Here is a 22,462-nt window from a genome sequence, read left to right as displayed (position 1 = left end):
TATGAAGCCCTGCTCTTGTTCATCGACATAAACGATATAAATCATGTTGTCTGCACCGACGTGACAGTTGATACTTCGACTCCAACTCCTCAGGGATAGAATCCTCTTGATCTTTCCTGACGACTCATAGAACCAGGATATCTCCGCATGTCCCGATTTGATGACAATTTCCCCATTTTCAAGTGAGTCGAAACTTTGCATTGTCCTTGTCTCGATATCGCTGATCATATTGCATATCGCCCCCGTCTCGGCATCAATTACGTAGAACGCGCCTTGAATGTGGTCGGCGGCTAGGAGTCTCGAGACCACCCTCCTACTATCAACACTTAGGTAAGCGTAGCGTGAGCCATCATATGGTAAATCTTTAACGAGTTCAGTTTCTCCGTTGTCCACGCTGCAGATATATATCTTTCCACGTTTGTAATCACTGTATGCAAAGCGGTCACTGCCTAGAAATGCTGCGTCAAAGATACCTCGTCTTTTGTCGGCGACCATCAGAAGATCAATAGTGCCACTTTCCAAATCCACTTTGTAGAGACCCTGACCAGCCCCGTCGCGAATTGCGATCGTTTGGTGATTAGCATGGCCGAGTAGGAAGGGTTCTTCAATGTCAGCAGGTACTTCAATCGTTTTCACCATCTCAAAAGATCGACTGGTTCCAGTCAAATAGCCCACATTACGTATTCCGTCTCCTTTCTTCAAATTTACCTTCTTAGCGATAGATTTCAACAATGCTGGAAGATCTTTGTCGGTAGAAGGAATCTTTGCAAAGATTGACATGTCTAAGTTCTGTAGTCTATCATGGAAAACTTTACTGTCACACAGTCATCCAACAGGGACTGCGCGACTGGCTCTTCGGCATCGATTGTTTTCAGTGACACGTGAGTTGCTTCCTCGGCCTGTGATATCCTACGGTGAAGGCAAAATTTTATGTCCTGTAGTTCTGCTGACACAGAGTTGTTTTTCTTGTCTAATTCGGACTTAACATCTTTGACCCGTGCATTAATGTTTGCAATCACTAACTCTCTCTTCTCTATGATTTTGTCGATTTCTTCTTCTGCTTGTTCGCAAGCCTTTTCAATTTCTGATTTTCTCTTCTTCTCGGCGTCCACCAATTTTGCAGCAAATATCGTCGACAACTTACTTTCAAGATCATTGAAATGCCCGTCGACATTTTTGGAACATTCCGCGAGCGTTTCTAAGAAAGTTGCTTTCTCAGATTTCAACTCGACATTTTCCTCAAATCTCCCTTTATTGTCTGCTTTCGCTGGGCGAAAAACTTCAAAATATCAGCTAGTTCATGTCGCACATGAGTAGTCAAGGCACAGGTGTGGCACATAGGAATCTGGCAGTCTTTGCAATACAGTTCCACCTCCTTCTTGTCATGCTCCGGACAAGGCCACTTTACTTTTCCTGCCGACACGTCCCCGAGAATAGCATGTGCAATGCGCTCGGCGCAGGTCTTGCAAAGGTGTCGTTGCTCGACTACTCTGTAGCGGAGAGTGGCGCCTTCTTCGCTATCTCCACATTCTTCACACTTTAGTCCCAGATTGTCAGATAGATCCGCCATGTTTTCAAAACGATCGAAGAACAACGCACCAAATATTTTATATTTACAGTGTAACTAAACTCAGTTTAGGGTTTGTTGCTTTTTTTGTTCAAAGAACTAATCTTCACCGAGCGTGATAGTACACAGATGCGTAGACATATTGATGAGGCAGTCGATGTTATCGTAGGCCTTCGTCCTGGTTCGTCCTGTGTAATAGAAAAGCGGAAGTTATGGACAGGCCTCTATCATCTCGTAGAATCGAATATTCGTCTGTTATGGCATCTCGACAGAGTGAACAGATCTGATTTGGAATAGAATAAAGCTGTAATTGTTCAGAGCCCTTCCTCAGAGCCTGTCTTACAGAATGGTTCCAGGGTCCAAAGTCCATGACTCCACCAGGGATGATTCTGGGACGTTCGTCTCATCAATTCTTTACTGACAGCCAACCATGACCAAATTTCTATAGACTATTGAATATGCTTCTCGAATTGCATTTTTTTTTCGCGTTCGACATGTTCTATGAGACGAGTTTTCAAACTATACAGTTGTACTTTACTGTTGATTGGAGATTGTGCACTTTTTACATTGCATTCCACAGATTTGCAATTGGGGGTTGCTGCTCAGAGGTTGTAGAAGAAACACTATTACCGTTTCAGTGAACCCGAGATCTACTCTTTACACTCTAATACATCCATGATAATAGAATACTTCCATCTAAAAACAGATTTGTTTATTCTGACATTTATTATCTATTAATGAATTCGTTGATAAGATCTGTAAGAAAAAAAAAGGTGCTATATTAGAGCGTACAACGCCAATGATAGCTCGGTCACAGTAATAGTTCACATTTTAGTTTTTTTTTTCTTATTTGGCACCCTTACATCATCTGGTCTTATCTACTATCCGTTCTCCGTTTCTTTTTCACTGTAACGAGGTTTTCAACATTCATGGATGTTGGCGTACCTTTCACGCATCATTCACCTGCACACACACACACCGGCAGTCGTTGAAAATCAAAGTCCCATTCCACACAAGTCGTATGTGAACCTTGGTGTCCGCTGGACTTTTATTCAGCCGAAAAATGATGTGTACAGTTGGAGTGAAATGATTCTTCACTCAATGAGCTACTTGAAGATGTCGAGTTGTAACTAACTATTTTGGGGTCTTGCACCCTGGTTTTGTTTCAGGCTGTCAAGCTTCATGCATATGATTATTTTACTGAGTCCGCCCCTCTTGGAAACCAATTTAAAATGTAACATTAAATATGGCACATAGATGTCCCTCCCCTTGCCGACACAATTAACCAATCATATAGATGACCATTGGTCATCTGATGAATAATTATGAAGTGGACACTCCACAAGGCACTGTCAGCAAAATAAAGACTAGTGTCAGCACAATAAAGACTAGTGTCAGCTGCTAGGGACTAATGTCAGCACATTACCCCCTTGTCAACTTAAAGCTAGTACTCATGGGGCAGATAAAACTGTCACTCCTCATCTTGTTTTGACCAGTGTCAGACTTCCACCAGTTATACCTTTTCTTTACAACTGGTATTCCCTTGTCTCGATTCCAGGTGCCTACAGCTGACCATTAAAACAAGTGTGATCCCTCTCATCGGGTTCAGGATACGTTCTTCATGTAACGTACAAAGAAGGGTCATATCAGCACTTTGAGACACTTTCTTATCATGTACATCGTCTACCAGGAACACTTTGTTATTATGTACATTGTCTCCCAAAACCAATTTGTTATTATGTACATTGTCTCCCAAAATGAAGCTTCTCAGCAATTTCAGCATTTCTCATTTTCGAGAAAGACACTCATCAGCAGTTTGGCTTCTCTTCTACTTTGGATGGTCTGCCTGGACTGATCTGCAGCTCTGTGTCCAAGCACAATAATGTGCAACACTGTAACACGTCACTGTAGGTTACAATAGATGTGAATATGTTATTAGTCATATTCATTATAGGTCCTATATTCCTTTAATGCTTCGTCACATTCACAAACACTGATTACTCGGGGCTTACAGCCAAACAAACTTGCTTTCATGTAGGTTCCGCCATACTTCTCTTTGATCAACCCCATCTCGATTTCGAATTTGACCAGTTATTACATATAATTACTGTGTTATCACCATGTATATTGTTGTGTTTTGCACATTGTTTACAAGGTGAAAGAACTTGTTTGATTTCTGTTATAATGTCCATAAATGAGAAGTATGGAAATAAAATGAATTGAATTGAATTGAATTGAACAACGTCGTGATAGTAGCAAATAATTCACTAGTTCACTACTGGATCATGTTTCTAAAAAAAAATTATTTTGTCTCTGGTGAATTTAGTCAACCAAATTGTCGAATTAGCAGCTGACGGTCCTAGGTTGGAGCTGGACATCGCTACCGTAACCACAGCAATACAGTTGGCTTGCTGTTAGCAGTATTGAGCTAGTCAAAAAGTTATCCAAAAGCATTTAAGCAAATACGGAAATACAACCAAAATACTGAAAGGAAACCAAGCCAAATCAAACTAAATGTATGAGTAAGTAGACTTAAACAATGTACGAGTTTCGTTTCATAAGATAAACAAGACTCGATTTCTTTCTTTTTTTGCTGACTAAATATACTCAAAACATGATAGTCTTCTATTCCCCCTTGATCGTCGCGTAAAATTCAATTAGAATGTGATCAATGCATGTACCACGATATAGAATGCAGTTCCTGTTAAATTGATATGGAAAAGTACATTTTGTTGAGCATGTCGCGTGAGCCGATAGGTCTATAAGGCTTACGCACAATGGCGAACACTAAAGGCGGCATCAGGTTAATTTCAGGTATAGAGTTTATTACCATACTGTACCACTACGTAACGATAGAGATCGGAAACCACCCGTCCATGGGAAATGCAGGACCTTAATCTCTCTGGTATCTGGCTCTTTATGTGTCTGTTTGTAACTTATTATGCTAGTCTACCATCTCTTTATTTTAAATCTCTTTTCATGGAGCATGGGATAAAACATATGCCTAAGAGTTTCACAAGCATTTGACGGATCTGCGTCTGCCAACCCAGTTTGTCTTGCCGAAGTGTAAGCCTACCGGTCACCAAACTCTGGCACCCATATGCCGAAGCAGAAGAAGAAGTAGAAGAAGAAGAAGCAGAAGAAAGAAGCAGAAGAAGAAGAAAAAGAAAAATCTTGGGACATGTGACAACCAACTGCCGACAAGTGATTTCTGAGGTCGTGTCGAATAGTCGGCGACCATTCTTTGCCGATGTGTGACCAGGACCTCGGCGCCTGGGATTGGAAGCGGCAAGAGAACACAAAACAGTTGAAACAAAATCTTTTTTTTTTCCTGTGAGCGCCTATCAGGCTGCCACACGAGTTGGTGAGCTCCTGAGATTGTGTGAATACCTCATCTTTTTGGAAAGCTGTCTTCACGTTTTTGGTATCAGGAGTTGTGTTAACACCCATCATCCTGGACGATTGCTGAGATGAATTTTGCTACAATTTGATTCATATTCGCGATTTTCTTAATGTCTCCCAAATGCATACTCATGTACATTGGGCTGTAGGCATTACCATTCTGTCTACACTGCTTCATGGTCTGTTGCTTCTTCAGTCTGTTGTACTGGGACATGGCTTGCCTGACCATGGACTAGACAATACACCCCCAGGCATTGATTGTTGCAATGGTGCCCGGTCATTCTTTCCAGCCATGAGAGGAGTAAGTGGGTAAAACAATGCAGACCAAATTCTTGAGCTTCAACCACGTGGAAAGACTCGATTACCAGAGCATCTGCGGGAAAACTATTAGAGAACTTGGTATTTGCTTATGCCTGCCAACACACAGGGGCAAGCGTGCTGGCAGACGAAAGCAGAGGAAAATTCCAATTCTCTCCTCTCCTCGTGGAACTCCTGTCAATGGTCAGCAAGGTGCAAACAGTTATAATCTCAGGTATATTACCAAATCGACTTCCACACAGCCATCGGACATGTCATTTTGTCTGTGGAATGCCCACTCTATGCGAAACAAGACTCTCGAAATTTACGACCTTGTCCTCGAAAATGACATCGACATGCTAGTGGTTACAGAGCCTTCTAGCTCACGAAGGAAGATACAGCTGTCATTAACGAGTTTTCTCCTCCTGGCTACTCCTTCATAAACTTTCCTTGAGAAAGCGACCGACATGGTGGTATCGGCATCCTGTTTAAGTCACAGTTACATTTAAAAATCAAGGAGCTAGATCAGCAAACGACTACATTTGAATATGTACGTGTCAGGGATGATTCAAACAACTTGAACATTGTTGCTGTCTACAGGCCACCTCCTTCAGCAGCCAATGGTTACACAGTGACAGCTTTCCTAGAAGAAATTGATGATTTCCTCGGCAGCTTAGCGATGTTGACTGGAGATCTACTGGTTGTAGGTGACTTCAATGTCCACATTGATGTTCTACGAAATTGGGAAACTAGGCAGTTTCTAAGTTCTGTAAAAGCAGCAGGACTGCAACAGCATGTAACTGGACCTATACACACAATATGGGCCACACATTAGATCTGATCATGTCTCGAAAAGACAGTTGTCTTGTGTCAAAATGTTCAGTGAATGATAACGTACCCAGTTCTGATCATTTCAATGTGGGCTGCATCCTGAAGAGAGAGAGAAACCAGATCCAGAGAAGAAAACGACAACTTCTCCTAACTTCCGCCAACTTGACAGGAAGTCATTTGGACAAGATCTACTGACGACGCACAAGGAAGCAACGACCCTGCGTTCCCTGTTATGATTCGATGGTGCACCAAGCTCGACAGAAGCGTCGGAAGCTTGAACGAAAGTGGTGGAAGACACGAGCACCATGCGATCGCGAGCTCCTCGTCAAACAGAAAAAAACATGCCACTCTAGTTATTCAGACAGCTAAGAGAAGCTTCTACACTGATGTATTTCTTTTGTAAAATCCAAAGAGTCTGTACACAACACTCCATTCTCTGCTCGGAACTGCAGATAAGCAACAGCTACATGCCTCAGACGATGATCTTCAGCTGAGCAAAGACTTTGCAGACTATTTGGATGATAAGATATCCAGCATGAGACAATCCCTTGAATCCAATATCTCTGGAAGTGTCTCATCGTCCACTGCTCCCATCATGTCTACCCTACAAGATGTTCTTGAGGATATGCCATCACTGACTGAGTTTGGCTATATTAGCGACAGTGAAATAAGGAAGATCATTTTGAGAGCTCCCAATAAATCTTGTGATCTTGACCCATTACCCACCTGGCTTCTAAAGGAATATGTCGATGTTTTCCTACCAGCCATAAGTCATATTGTAAACACATCCATGAATTCCGCGGCCGTGATTTGGCAAAACAACGTATCTGCGTTTTGGTACTTTCGAGATATTCGCGATTTTAGATTTTGAAGCCACAAAGTACTAGAATTGTTCCCATTTCTCTCCAGTCGAATACTTTTCCAAGATACTTTTTTTTTTAAAATATGGCTTATATCATTCTTCTAGTATCTAGTTAAAATTTAAGTCAAAAAGAGATTTTTTGTTTAAGATATCAAAGACTTTTTGTAGATACGTTGTTTTGCCTGATCACCCAAACTTCTGACCACATGCGTGGTTAGGGAAAACAACGCAAGTTGTTCTGCGCACCACGGCACTAGCATGGCAGAACAACGTATCTTACCTTGCACCGAGCTTTACCGGTGTATTCCCAGATAAACTGAAGGAAGCTATTGTCTTTCCTCGGTTAAAGCCGCCACTGGACCAGAAAGTCATGGAAAACTACCGGCCAGTATCAAACATCGCTTTCATGTCGAAAGTAACCGAGCATGTGGTATCTTCTAGATTGACATCTTATTTACGTGATTGCAACTTGCATGAGGACTTCAGCTCAACGGCGTAAATCCGTACTGAGGAGTGGGGAGATGATTGGCGATAGTCACCATCACCACGATTACAAGCCCATAACCGGACCGGCGCAGCCCGGGGGGGGGGGGGGAAGCTTGCCCCCCCCCCCCACACACACACACACACTTTACAGAGATCAAATGTCCCACTCTTTTCCATGCAAAGAGGGAGGGAAGTGACAGCAAAAATATGACGACTTTTTGTTCTTGTTTTTGTTTGTTTGCTTGTTTTTTCTTGTCAGCCGACTTTCGGTGGAAAATCAGACCTTAAAAGTATGAAGACTTTTTTGTTGTTGTTTCTCTTGTCTTTTGATGTTCTTTCTTCTTGACTGACAGGCGATTTTGCCCCCCCCCCCCTTTCAAAAACGTAGCGCAGCCCTGAATAATGCCCAAATAAATTCAATAAAATGCTACTAAGGATATCCATTTCTTGAATGACGTAGTAGATATTTTCCTGTAGCTATTAATTGTATTCTTCAATTTTCTTGATTTAAGTCAGTAAAGCAATCATCACAGGGGCATCGTTCCGTTTTAATGATGGGGGTAGGGGAGGGACTTTTGGAGTTTGAATATCTGTGCGAGGGAGCGGAGCGGCCTAGCGGGGGGAGGGTGTGGGAGGGGGGTATCCCCCTCCCACACGAGGAAAATTTGGCATTTTCAGACCTCAAATTCAGCGATCTAGTGCACACTTTTGGTGAAATTTGGGATTTTTTTCCTATAAAAAAACAAGTAAGAAAAAGAAATATTCATAGATAATTGAATGATTACATCGTGGTATTTCAGCTCTTGCTCCGCCTGTGCGACATCACTGTGAAGGCCTACTGAATAGTGGGGCCTATCACCGGCGTAGCCAGGATTTGATCTTAGGGGGAGCGGTAAGATACGAGGGAGCGATGCGAGCGAGGGGTCAGAGTGTGGGAGGGGGGTTTCCTCCTCCCACAGTGAGAACTTTTTGCATATTGATGTTGTAAATGGTGCAATTTGATTCTTTTTTTTTGCGTGTTCTATCGACTTGAAACAGTCCAACATGTTTAAGGTAGCAGTACATTTTATGTAGATTATTATTGAACAATTTTGCCTATAAAATGGTATCATTTAGAGAAACTTCTTGCCTTAATTCTTACACTGAAGATCATGAACGCGATCATGAATTTTGACATTGTACAGTCCAAAAGCGGCCGTTTGTAGCTATACATTTTTTCGCTTTGGAAATTAAGGGGGCGCACCGGGCGCATTTGCTGGCAATTTAATACTGGCAGCAACATCAGGAGAATGACGTAACGATTAAATGCGAGCGAGCGAAGCGAGCGAGCTTGAAAATTTTGACATTTTACAGTCCCCAAACTGCCGTTTGTAGCTACATTTTTTCGCTTTGAATATTAAGGGGGGGGGGGGGGCACCGGGCGCAACTGCTTACAATTACCCGGCAGCAACATCAGGAGAATAGCATAGCGATTAAATGCGAGCGAGCGAAGCAAGCAAGCTTGAAAATTTTGACATTGTACATTCCCAAAACGGCAGTTTGTAGCTATATTTTTTCGCTTAGGAAATTAAGGGGGTGGGGGCGCACCGGGCGCAACTGCTGACAATTACTGGCAGCAACATCAGGAGAATGACATAACGATAGAATGCGAGCGAGCCTGAAAATTTTGACATTTCACAGTCCAAAAACTGCCTTTTGTAGCTATATCTTTTTCGCTTTGAAAAATAAGGGGGGGGGGGGTGCACCGGGCGCAACTGCTGGTAATTACCCGGCAGCAACATCAGGAGAATGGCATGACGATTAAATGCGAGCGAGCGAAGCGAGCGAGCTTGAAAATTTTGACATTTTACAGTCCAAAAACTGCCGTTTGTAGCTGTACTTTTTTCGCTTAGGAAATTAAGGGGGGTGGGGGCGCACCGGGCGCAACTGCTGGCAATTACTGGCAGCAACATCAGGAGAATGACATAACGATTAAATGCGAGCAGGGAGGTGTTTCTCTTCCCACCTCCCTGATGCGAGCGAGCTTGAAAATTTTGACATCTTACAGTCCAAAAACTGCCGTTTGTAGCTATATTTTTTTCGCTTTGAAAAATAAGGGGGGCGCACCGGGCGCAACTGCTGGCAATTACCCGGCAGCAACATCAGGAGAATGGCATGGCGATTCAATGCAAGCGAGCGAAGCGAGCGAGCTTGAAAATTTTGCCATTTTACAGTCCAAAAGCTGTCGTTTGTAGCTGTACTTTTTTCGCTTTGGAAATTAAGAGATGGGGGCGCACTGCTGGCAATTACTGGCAGCAACAAATATCTCGTAAACATATTTATGATATAATCTGGGGAAATTTCAATCCCAGAAGTGTATACTGTTTTTTTAGGGGGGGGGGGGGGGTCCTCCGTTAATTGAAAGTATCTATATATCTCCTCCCACCCAAGGAACATTTGCATTTCTTTAAACTGAAGTAACAGACCTGGTGCACACTTTGGATGAAACATTTTGAAATCTGTCAATCTAAAGTGTAATAAGTAGAAATGATTGAACGGGGAGGGTATGGGAGGGGTTAGGCCTATCCCCCCTCTTACGCGAGGGTGATTTTGTATTTTCAGAATTGAAATTCAGCCATCTTTGGGTGAAATATTTAGACAGTCTTCTATCAAAAAAGTAAGAACATTTCCACATCTCGGGAGTTACGAGGAGGAGCAAAATAAATCTATGGGGGGAACAATCCCCCTCCTCCTCCATCGACGCCTCTGCGTATGAGGGAGCTTTTGTAAGTGAAAGATCTGCTGCACACTCTTTGATAAATATAAGGAAATAAAACGTCAATCTCAAAAGTGTATAAAGTCTATCGAAAGGGACCCAGTAGCTTTTGCATATTTATGATTGCACAGCGATCCGGTGCATAATTCTGGCGGTAGTTGTCCAATTTTCCATAAAGAAAGTTCGAGATTTGTCCTCATCTCGGGAATTGCTTGGGGGACGAAATGATTTGTCTCCCCCAACTTCATCCACTGCACACGATTGAACTTTTAAAGCGCTCGGTTTCGCGCGCTTGCGCTTTTTTTTTTCGGGGGGGGGGGGATATAATGGTACTTGGCAGAATAACGAAGAACGGTTTCCACAGAAGTCGAGTTGTAGTGGCAAGGTATAGTGACAGCTCTTCATGTAACCCGGGATAACTTGTGACATGCGACAACTAACACACTAGTTTTCCTCTGATCAAAACACTATTGAGAACAAATTGCTGGATAAAGGTGACTATAGTTTTATTCACTTGAATAAATTTATTCCGCGAGATCAGTTTTGTACATTATGTGTTAAAATCCTTAACATAAAACAGTAACAAAGCAAACAAGGTTAAACAAACAAGCACAGTTTTTTTCTCCGTATGTGTCTCTATGACAATCTTTGTGGACTCTAACAACATAATTACGTTCCCTTATTCCAATCAACCATATAGAATATTATCTTGTATGTCTAACCCCATTCCTTTGGAGAGTAAACAATAAACATTATCAGAAACGCAAGGTTATATAAGGACCGTATAGGCGGAGATTGAAAACTTGAAAGTTCATCTCGTATTGAAGGAAATTTTACCTTTTAACTTCAGTTACCTCACAGGAATAGATTAAGCAAACCGTACTTTAATTGAAGACAACCCAACGTTTACTAACTATAAATCTCGCAACATAGGCCTACATATCAGAGCACTTCTGAAGCCCAGGTCTATCAGATGTTAACATACTGTAGCCTTTGAAAGTTCAAACATAATTGGGCATATTATGATGCCGACAATTTGAAATTTTTCCTGAGATTTTTTCTTAAAGATTCTTTTGTATATTTTATTACCATTTAAACACCATTCATATTTGCAGAAATCAAAATGAGTTCAGCCCTTCCTTTTCGTAGAGATAGTTCTATTTATTTTGCTCACCTTTTTTTCCATCTTTGTCAAGTTAATGGCTTCATATCTGGCCCCTACTAAGCACACTGACATGATAAGCAACGTTATTTTCGAACAACATTACAGGCTCATAAATACAGTTGTAAAATTCATTCAGGATCACGGCACACTTCAGGTTTTATACATTCTTACCAACGTGTGAAAATGATTTGGTAAGGTACAATATCCGTTTCAGTACTCAATTTCAAGTAGGTCCTATTCACTGGAAAAAAAAAGTGAAAATCTTTTCGTACTATTCTGGTAAACTGTTAGAATGTCTTGCCTTTTCTGTGGGATTGTTTGATTAGGGATTAAAGAATCCATTTTTCTGTTCGTGAGATGAATGTTGCATATTCAATTCAATTCAATTCAATCATAGTTTATTTCCAATCAATCAACGAAAATCAAAAAAAACATAGTACAAATTTCCAATCAACGAAAATCAAAACATAGTACAAAGTATACATGTCATGAAATTATATTGTTCAAACACTTGCAAAAGATTTATGTAGTATCCGAGATAAGTTATATAGCAACATATGTTTATACTAGGTGTTTCAAAAAACATTTCCCACTTTTGATTCTTAATTATTCAAAAAAAAAATATATCAGATAACACTGTCATTGATATGAGTGATAGCTGAATAGTGTACAATTTGGTTGAAGGTAGTTTAAATATGAAAGCATAAATCAATTTCATGAAATCCATGATTAATTTCACAGTTAGGTTCCAGACTTTGCTCTATTTCCAACCCTCTGTACAAAATTTCACTTTGCACAGGGGTCAATGGGTGTGTATGGGAGTGTGTGGTTAACACCCTGACAATGGTCCTGAACAAAGGCCAGGGTTTGAATGCTTCATTATTTATTCATGAGAAATTCCATTATCACAACTAGTCTTTATTCAGCCTCTGGCAGTATCTGTGTAAAGTCAAACGCCTGTCGATACTGTCGTTGAGTCGCGAAATTACAATGAACACCTTCTGTTCTATCGTAAACGTGGTGACAGGAAGCAAAGCAAATCAATTAGAGTATATATACACTTGTGTATATGGAGCCTTAAATAAATCTACTCTGAAACAAATCGCTCCAATGATAAATGCTGCTGAACTCTTTACCAAAAAATGATCTCTTTTTATCGAAAAAGCAAAAAATTTGTCAGATTATTTAATTAGTAGACAGTTGTATTAAAATGAGGAACTGAAGATTATTTATGCTTATCTATATCCCAAATTTAGTGATATGTGAAGCAAAATTTGAAAATGAGTGCCAGGTGGAATGAAATGTGGTGTTTGCAAGCACTTTACCGTGCATGAATTCAGACTAGCAGTGCCCAAGGGCAATCCACATGAATTATTGATTAATCATTCATGTGCCAGGGAGTGCGAGACTGACGCCTAGTCAACAGGTGGTTCAGGCATGTCCATTGTTCAGGGCCATTGTCAGCACACACTCACATAGACATCATTGGTTCCTGTGAGTAGTTCAATTTTTGTACAGAGGGTTAAAATTTGACCAAAATTTGAAACCTTACTTCAAAATCAATCTTAGATTTAATGAAACTGATTTATGCTTTCACGTCCAAATTACCTCCAACCAAATTGTACACTATCCAGCTATTATTCATATCGATGACAGTTTTATTGAATGAATAGTTTTTGAACTATTAATGATCAAAAGTGGAAAATGTTTTTTGAAACATCTAGTATATATATACAATAATTAGGAGGAACAATACATATATACTTCGTGGACGTGCGGAAAATAGATTCGATTATGGAAAATCAATAAAATTGGCTGCGAATAAACTTGTCTTATTAATCTATTGATGTATGTTTGTTAACAGGTGAACTTTCTTGTGTTTTTTGCACATCTCCCATGAAAACAAAAAGAAATCTGGTTAAAGGACAAGTTCACCTTCATAAACATAAGGATTGAGAAAATGCAACAATATTAGTAGAACACATCAGTGAAAGTTTGAGGAAAATTGGACAATCGATGCAAAAGTTATGAATTTTTTAAATTTTTGTGTTGGAACCGCTGGATGAGGAGACTGCTACAGCTTGTGAGTCATATGCGTACAACAGTATAAAGAAAATATAAAAGAAAATTCAACATATTTTCACTTTTTTCGCATAATAAAAGAGCAATTGACTTGCCTCTTTCTAAAGGCAGGGGGAATAATATTACCCATAACATTTATCGGTAACGAGTCAGGGGAATGTGTACTTTTTTCAAAAGATGGAATTTTGTGAAAATCTCTTTATATTTTCCTTATATTGTTGTACGCATGTGACATCTAAGCTATTCATACACTGCAGTAGTCTTCTTATCCAGCGGGTACTGCACAAAAACTTCAAAAATTCATAACTTTTGAACGGATTGTCTGATTTTCCTCAAACTTTCAATGATGTGTTCTACTAATATTGCTACATTCTCTCAATTCTTATGTTTATGAAGGTGAACTTGTCCTTTAATAGGTCTGAACCATTAATCTAAAGCAATGTTCATTAGATTAAAGGAGGTGCTTGCATATGGCAAAATATGGGAATCGACACCCGTTTCTTTTGATTTTTCTGGAGGCAAACGAATTATACTAACTGAGCAAAATCACTGCCAATATGGAGAGGGTAAATATGTTGCAATTCCTACGACTGAAACTCGTACAAGGCTGTTTGTTATCTAGATCTTTGGGTAACTCATGCGGAGCTCGACGTGAGTCGTATCGCGCTCGGCATGGTGCACTCGTTCAAGCCTACGTCCATGGCCCTACAGACTGTGTTGCATCAAACAAGGAGGTGGGAAGAGCACCTCCCTGGTTGCATGCAGCTGGTTGCCTTCTGGTTGTGTGGCTACAACATCCGAAGCATGCATTACGGTCGATATTGCTCTACATGCATTGGCGTGCGAGAGAAGTACGCGAGCGCTGCTAGCACTGTTCAGCAGTATGCTCTCGTCACGAGGCGGGCGTGCGAACGTCATGGCTCATGCATTACAGTATGTAGCCTATAACCTAGGTGGGGATGCAGCTGGTCTGATGCGACGAGACTACTAACAGTGGATGCGCGCGAATACACCGCCTATGATCCAGTTGTTTGTCGTTGTTTTCTTTTTTCTTTTTTTGAATCGGTGGCAGTCTTCTTATACGGAAAAAAAACTGCCGCCGATCGTGGCGCCTAGCGGACGCGGTAGTAGTGCGTCCACTGTTCGTAGTCTCGCTGCATCAGATGTATCGCTTGGCAAAGACAATTATCTCGCTTGCATCATACGTTTAGCTTAACAGCAAATTACAAAGACAATAACTGCATTCTCCGCCTAGATTATAGGCTATGCAATAATCCATCATGCTGAAATCAATATCACCACATTTCTTTTTTTTTTTTGTTCCTACATCTTTTTCTTGGGAGAATTTCAGGGGGGGGGGGGATATTTGTACAGGCCATCCCCCCTCCTTCAAAAGTGTGTGTGTGTGTGTGGGGGGGGGGATATATCCCCCCCCATCCCCCCGGGATTTACGCCCATGTTCAGCTTACAAGGCCTTCCACAGCACTGAGACGGCATTACTTCGCGTGAAGCAAGATATTCTGCAAGAGATTGATCACAAGAAGGCAGTCATACTTGTGCTGCTAGATCTAAGTGCCGCATTCGATACCCTAGATCATTCGATCTTGTTGGCAAGACTTATGGGATCAGAGACACAGCTCTACAATGGTTTACATCGTACCTTACCGGACCCTGTCTACGTGTCGTCACTAGGGGAAAGTTCTCTGAGCCTCATACTGTAAAATACGGAGTCCTTCAGGGCTCGGTACTCGGGCCTCAACTCTTTACAATGTACATCACACCTGTCGCGGATATCATCAGACGACATGCCCTACGATATCATCTGTATGCTGACGATACACAAATTTACTGTACTTTAGTTCCACGCAATCCCCGCCTGCCAGTCTGAACGAAGCCCGGATTAAACTGGAGGAATGTATCCATGAGTTAAGATGGCGAGTAATATGTTGAAGTTAACTGAGGACAAAACTCGAAGCATTGTTTTCTCATCTAGTAGACTGCGCCCTACGGGCATATACAAGCATTCACCTTGGAAACACTACTGTCAATGTATCACACACTGTAAGAAATCTAGGTGTCCATTTTGACCAGACACTGTCTATGACAGATCATGTCAGTAGAGTGTGCCAGACAGCATACCTCCATCTGAGAAACATATTTCATGTTCGAAAATATCTTACAGAAGATGCGTGTAACCATGCAGTACGCTCTCTAGTTCTGAGCAGGCTTGATTATGGACATTCTTTGCTGGCAAATATGAATGTCAGTGATGTGAAAAGACTCCAAAAAGTCCAAATTCGAGCGGCTCGCCTGGTGCTCGGTGTAAAGAGAAGATCCCCGAGTGCTCCTCTATTGAAGCAGCTACACTGGCTCCCCATCAAAGACCGTATCGATTTCAAACCAGCCCTTCTTCACAATGTCTATAAATGCATGATGGATACCGCTCCTCAATACCTATCCAACCTACTAACCACCCCTATAGCCTGCAGATATCAACTCCGGTCACAAAATGACAAGACAGTCCTACAAATCCCACAAGCAAACACCAAAGCTTTCGAACGTACATTTTCATATGATGGATCTGCTGTCTGGAACAATCTACCAAACAACTCCGTCTATGTGAGTCAGAAGAAATGTTTAGAAGGAAACTCAAGACTGAACTATTTCAATTGTAACTGATGTTGTTTCTATACTTTGTAAATGTTGTTTGTTGATGTATGTACAGCGCTTTGATCAGGTCCTGTAAAAGCGCTCAATAAGAAATAGTTCTTAATGAGAGACCATCGCATTTAACTTGTCTTTGAGTGTACAATAATCAAGATACAATATACTGGTGGTTTATGTGTTTTTATTTCTTATTTGTTTAATTTTTTTCTTTAAAAGCAGGGTTGTCCCGTTCAGAGCCACAAAGGCCTGCTTTGCAAGTTAGCTCTGCGTCAAATACAAAAGTTACTATTCAATTTTGGATTTACAAATGATATCGAGTAACATAATCAACAATGAAAAATAAATCAAAAACATACAAGGAAAAGTAGAAATTACGCGGTGCGTAATATACGTCCCCGCCGGAAGTAGCATTTAGTAGCAAAATGTACAATATAGGTAAAAAATCAAGGTCAAAGGTCAAAGAAGTCAAAGGTCAAAATTCTGTGTAGAATTTTTGAAGCCCTCACCTAGTGCCATCACATAAAGCAAACGGAATCGAAATCGGGTTAGAAATGGCGAAGGAGTAGCATTTGGTAGCAAAATGTACAATACAGGTCAAAAATCAAGGTTAAAGGTCAAAGAAGTCAAAGGTCAAAATTCTGTGCAGATGTTTTGAAGCCCTCACCTAGTGCCATCACTTAAAGTAAACGGAATTGAAATCGGGTTACAAATGGCGAAGGAGTAGCATTTTGTAGCAAAATGTACAATATAGGTCAAAAATCAAGGTCAAAGGTCAAAGAAGTCAAAGGTCAAAATTCTGTGTAGAAGTTTTGAAGCCCTCACCTAGTGCCATCACATAAAGCAAACGGAATCGAAATCGGGTTAGAAATGGCGAAGGAGTAGCATTTTGTAGGCAATGTACAATATAGGTCAAAAATAAAGGTCAAAGGTCAAAGAAGTCAAAGGTCAAAATTCTGTTTAGTAGTTTTGAAGCCCTCACCTAGTGCCATCATATAAAGCAAACGGAATCAGAATCGGGTTAGAAATGGCGAAGGAGTAGCATTTTGAAGCAAAATGTACAATATAGGTCAAAGGTCAAGGTCAAAGGTCACAACTGAAATTCTGTATAGAAGTTTCAAAGCTCCCATGTAGTGCTATCATATAAAGCAAACAGAATTAAAATCGGGTTAGAAATGGCGAAGGAGTAGCATTTTGAACATTTTGATCACACACGGACGCACGGACGGACGGACAGACGGACACACAGACACACACACGTACGGAGCCCGTTTCATAGTCCCCTGCTCGAACTCGTAAATTAGGAAAGCACGTTTGAATAATTTGATAAATCATTATCCAAGAAAAAAAATAACTTCCAATACCACTGCAATGAAAAATATTTGGAAATATATTTGCTGTGGACGACAAAATAAAAGATCATATTTCTATCAGTACGTCTTCACTAATTACGTATAAAAAGACTATGCATTTAGACAACCCATCACTACTGATAGCCACCGTGGTAAAAACAGACACTTCATCTACAACTACCATATCATCTGAAAAAAATAGTGAAATGTACATACAGCATTTTGAAGAGCATGTTATCAAAAAGTGAACCATCTTTAAGTTTACCTTACCTTTGAAGCTGCTACATTGAGGGGATTAGAAAAAATGACAGATTGATCAGCAGGCCCTTCTACGAAAAAAAAGTAAATACAAGTAGAAAATATAGAATAATGTCATTGTTATATAAACGTCAATATTGGGTGACATAATATGAATTGGTTTAGTTTGGTTCATATCTTTATCAAAAGTCTTACCCGAAAGTGAATTAATAAGGTTCGTTAGTTCACACTCTCTTTGTATCCTTGCCTATCTACGAACCTTATTTTATTTTGGGATTAACGCACATTCGGAATGATCAACCTTCGGAATGACGCCACAAATGTTGGGATCAATGAACATCTATGTACAGGGAATTTCGGAATAACGAAAGTCTGCATTCACCTCTGTCTAGGAGGGCCTTTAAATGAGAGATACAATGTTACAAAAAATACATGCAAATAAATCATTACACAAATAGATAGAATAATACAGAAATAAGTTTATATATGTAACATACATACACACACACACACACACACACACACCACACAGTCAATAAATGAAACAATTATTCACACTCCTCAGTATCCTGTCAAATATGGTTCTTCATATAATGATAAAGGATTATACTGGTGGCGCGTATGGTATAGGCATTCGAATTCTATATTTCGCATTCGAAACCTCTATTGTTAAATTAAGACATCCACCCCCCCCCCAAAGGCTATCCCAAATCCAACCTAACTCTGGGGCTAGTCATCCGCATCATCAAGCAACGGCATTACCTAAAGCTCCGGTCTGAACCACGCTCCCAGCGGGCCACCCCCTCATTTCAAAAAGGGGATAGACCGTCAAGGACCACCACAAAAGAGAGAAACCTCAATATTCACATTGCAATGTTGACTGAGTCCAACCAAAATTTAGATCAATAAGTGAAAAACAAATACACCATTGCAATGCCCAAGTATAGCATTACTTTCCGCATTCCCTTGTGGGAGAACAATAAAAAGTACCGGAGGATGTGAATTGCTTCGTTGGTGAATGTAGATGTATACTGTATTAAACGTGATATGTGTTCATATGTATTCTGTTGTACTGACGTTTACTTTACTTTTGTTCTTCGCGTATTCCTCCACTAAACAACAACAGCAACAAACAACCAAAAACACAAAACAACAACCCACCAAAAATCTTATCTTCAAACTCTGAAAATTCACACTAACTCTGTGAACTTCAACTGCATATACGTTCAATGTATGACATTACACAACATGAACATTACTGTATTATGTAATGCCAAAAGGAGAACACTGAAACATTCACATCTATAGATTATAAATGAATGCTAACATGGTGTAATAAAAAGGAAGACGAAATACTGTATAAGACATCCCCGAGCTTTGTCTGCATCTAATTCTAGTCGTCTGCAGTGGAGTTTGGTACCATTGTTTTTTTGAGTGCCAGAATATTGCGCATTGTAATTAACGGAGAATCCGCTTTCTCATTATACCAATTTCACAGCGGAATATTATCGCATGTTTTTCCCACAAAAAAAAAAAAAAATCATTGCGCGATATTGGGAAAGCCATACACGTGTAGCTCCCCTCGCAATCATACAAGTGCCCATGATCATAATGGTCACATCCGGCATGAAACTAAATAGAACTGTCAACTAATCTTATTCATCTATTATCTATGATTTAAAATAGATATATAAGTTTCAAGAGTGTCTTGACATACTTTTTGCAGTTCGATCATTTAACGAAGTATATGCAATAAATCATGAAGGTTAGCAATTCCTTTAAATAAATTACATGAAAGATGGACAGCGTCTAGAGAATGAAAAAAATCTATAAAAATTGAGGACTTTGGGGAAAATTATGAAATATCAATGATATTTCCTAACACTTGTTTCAACGAGGTAAAAATATGCCACAATTACAATCACTTTTCAGGAGTTTTGAGAAAAAAAAAATCAAACCCAGATGCTCTTTGTTTATTGCTAACATAATAACACAAAGTACTGGTAAATTGAGGGAAACTGTTGTCGGGTTTCAAAACAAAACAAAAAAAGTATCTTCAATGTTGCAAATTACTTCATTAACATCTTGAAATTTTCGCTACTCACGTCAGTTACAATTCCATGAAACTACCTTTACAATCTATAAAATATGAAATATGCAGAAACATATAGGAGAAAATATTGATTTACATGTCCGCATCTTTGTTAAAACGTTTAACTTAATTTTTTGAACAAAATAATTAGTTTAAAAACCATACTCTACGACTGACACATGCCAAAACTGATCTATTCTTCAATTTCATCAAAATTCGTTGATGACTTTCCAAGTATAATAGTATTGTCGATAGATAGACAGTCAAACAAACAATCATCGGTAAACTCATCGGTAAACAACAAACAAACAAACAAAACCTCTTGGTGGAGGCATAGATCATAGTATTACCCCGGTCATGACGTTATCAGCAGTAGTTCAACCCATAACAACTATGAATGTCGTGCTTCCGTATTTTGTTCTGTTTTTGCTCTTGTCAAAGAGGGTTGCAGATCACTAGCCCCAGGGATCTCCCTGCAAATATGAAGTTTGCTACCGTTCAAGATTACCAACGTGCCAGGCCTCGGCAACACGCATCTCGGGCGATATCGATATAACCAAGATGTGGGAAATTCGATGAGATTTTGTTGGACTACGGTTCCATCAGAGGAGAGTACGCCAACCTTTCCTGTGGAGCTTTGCTCTTGTTCATCTGTATAAACGACATAAATCATGTTGTCTGCACCGACATGGCAGTTGATATTTCCACTCCAATCCTCCAGGGGTAGAATACGCTTGATCTTTCCCGATGACTGATAGAACCAGGAGATCTCGGCATGTCCCGATTTGATGACAATTTCCCCATTCTCAAGTGAGTCGAAACTCTGTATCGTCCTCGTCTCGATATCGTTGATCGTACGGCATATCGCCCCCGTCTTGGCATCAATTACGTAGACCACACCATGAACGTGGTCGGCGGCTAGGAGTCTCCCTCTGCCATCAACACTTAGGTAAGCGTGGCGTGAGCCATCATTAGGTAAATCTTGGAGTTCAACTTTTTCGTTATCCATGCTGCAGATATAGATCTGTCCATGCTTGTAATCGCTATATGCAAAGTGATCATTGCCTAGGAATGCAGCGTCAAAGATACCTCGGTTTTTGTCTGCGACCATCAATGGATTGATCGCGCCACTTTCCACATTCACTTTGTACAAGCCCTGGCCAGCCTCGTCGCGAATTGCGATTGTTTGCTGATTAACACGGCACACCAGGAAAGGTTCTTCAATGTCATCAGGTACTTTGATCGTTTTCTCAATCTCGAACGATCGTTTGGTTCCCGCCAGGTAGCCCAAATTATCCTCTCCGTCTTCTTTCTTCAAAGTGACCTTTTTAGCCATGGCTGTCAACAATGCTGGAAGATCTTTGTCAGTAGAGGGAATCATTGCAACAACTGTCGAGTCTGGCTTCTGTAGCCTATAATGGACAACTTTGCTGTCACAGTAATTTAACAGGGACTTTGCATCTGAATCTTCAGCATCAATCATATTCAGTGAGAAATTGGTTACTTCCCGGGCCTTGGATATCCTGTGTTGAACGCGACATTTCATGTCCTGTAGTTCTACTGACAAAGCATTGTTTTTCTTCTCCAAGTCGAACTTTACATTATTAGCCTGTGCATTAAGGTATGCAATCAATGACTCTCTCTTCTCTATAATTTTGTCGATTTCTTCTTCTGCTACTTCGCAGGCCACGTCAATCGCTGACTTCCTTTTCTTGTCAGCATTCATTACTTTTGTAGCAAATGTTGTTGCCAAATCATTCTCAAGAGTATTGAAGTGCTCATCGATATCTTCGGAACATTTCGTCAGCGTCTCTAAAAAGCTTAGATTTTCAGATTTTAAATCAGACATTTTCTTTAAATCTCGCTTGATTGTCTGCTTTTTATGGGCAAAGAACTTCATAATATCAGCCAGTTCATGCCGCACATGAGTAGTCACGGCGCAGGTGTGGCACATAGGAACCTGACAGTCTTTGCAATACACATCTGCCTCCTTCTCGTTATGCTCTGGACAAGGCCGTTTTACTTTTCCTGCCGACACGTCCCCAAGAATAGCATGTGCAATACGCTCGGCGCAGGTCTTGCAAAGATGCCGTTGCTCAACCACATTGTAGCCTTGGGTGGTGCTTTCTTCGCTGTCTCCACACTCTTCACACTTCAGTCCTAGACTGTCAAACAGGGCCGCCATTTTATAATTATAGCGATAACACGACTACGCGCTAAGTACAACTTCCTGCAGAGTAATTCAACTCTGCAATTCCCTTACGAAAAAGTCCTGTGGTACTCCTGTGGTAATTACCACAGGACAGTACCACAGGAAAGTACCACAGGAAAGTACCACAGGACAGTACCACAGGACAGTACCACAGGAATTGTCCTGTGGTATTTTGGGACATACCACAGGACAGTACCACAGGAATTCCTGTGGTATTTTGGGACGTACCACAGGGCAGTACCACAGGAAAGTACCACAGGACCGGTACCACAGAACAGTACCACAGGACAGTACCACAGGAATTCCTGTGGTATTTTGGGACGTACCACAGGGCAGTACCACAGGAATTCCTGTGGTATTTTGGGACGTACCACAGGGCAGTACCACAGGACTAGTACCACAGAACAGTACCACAGGAACTATCCTGTGGTATTTTG

The 22,462-nt window shown here is 40.6% G+C and overlaps 1 protein-coding gene across 1 annotated transcript; it reads right to left on the bottom strand.

Annotated features, from left to right (window-relative positions):
• Positions 1-3,375: 3,375 nt before the first annotated feature.
• LOC139717374 (uncharacterized) lies at positions 3,376-21,998 on the bottom strand. The gene is made up of 4 exons (XM_071628877.1): positions 20,436-21,998; positions 5,654-5,750; positions 4,763-4,840; positions 3,376-3,431 (listed from the first exon to the last, which is right to left on the bottom strand). Exons 1-4 carry the CDS (start codon positions 21,996-21,998, stop codon positions 3,376-3,378), a joined length of 1,794 nt encoding a protein of 597 aa, XP_071484978.1.
• Positions 21,999-22,462: the final 464 nt, after the last annotated feature.

Source organism: Diadema antillarum, unplaced genomic scaffold (genome assembly GCF_040938485.1).
Source record: "Diadema antillarum isolate AM-2024a unplaced genomic scaffold, OU_Dant_1.0 scf00000074, whole genome shotgun sequence".
Lineage (NCBI taxonomy): Eukaryota > Metazoa > Echinodermata > Echinoidea > Diadematoida > Diadematidae > Diadema > Diadema antillarum.
The sequence above is the reverse complement of the archived record's forward strand: the minus strand, read 5'-3'. Positions and strand labels throughout refer to the sequence as shown.

Bases quoted from the DNA above. Each gene is read 5' to 3' on its own strand.
- LOC139717374 (XM_071628877.1), bottom strand. From the start codon at position 21,998: ATGGCGGCCCTGTTTGACAGTCTAGGACTGAAGTGTGAAGAGTGTGGA. The intron at 5,751-20,435 runs GTTGGCGTACTC...TGACTTAAACAG, and splicing joins AGCAAAGCTCCACAGGAAAG to GATGCCGATACCACCATGTC. The intron at 4,841-5,653 runs GTGAGCTAGAAG...TTCCAATCCCAG, and splicing joins TGACAGCTGTATCTTCCTTC to GCGCCGAGGTCCTGGTCACA.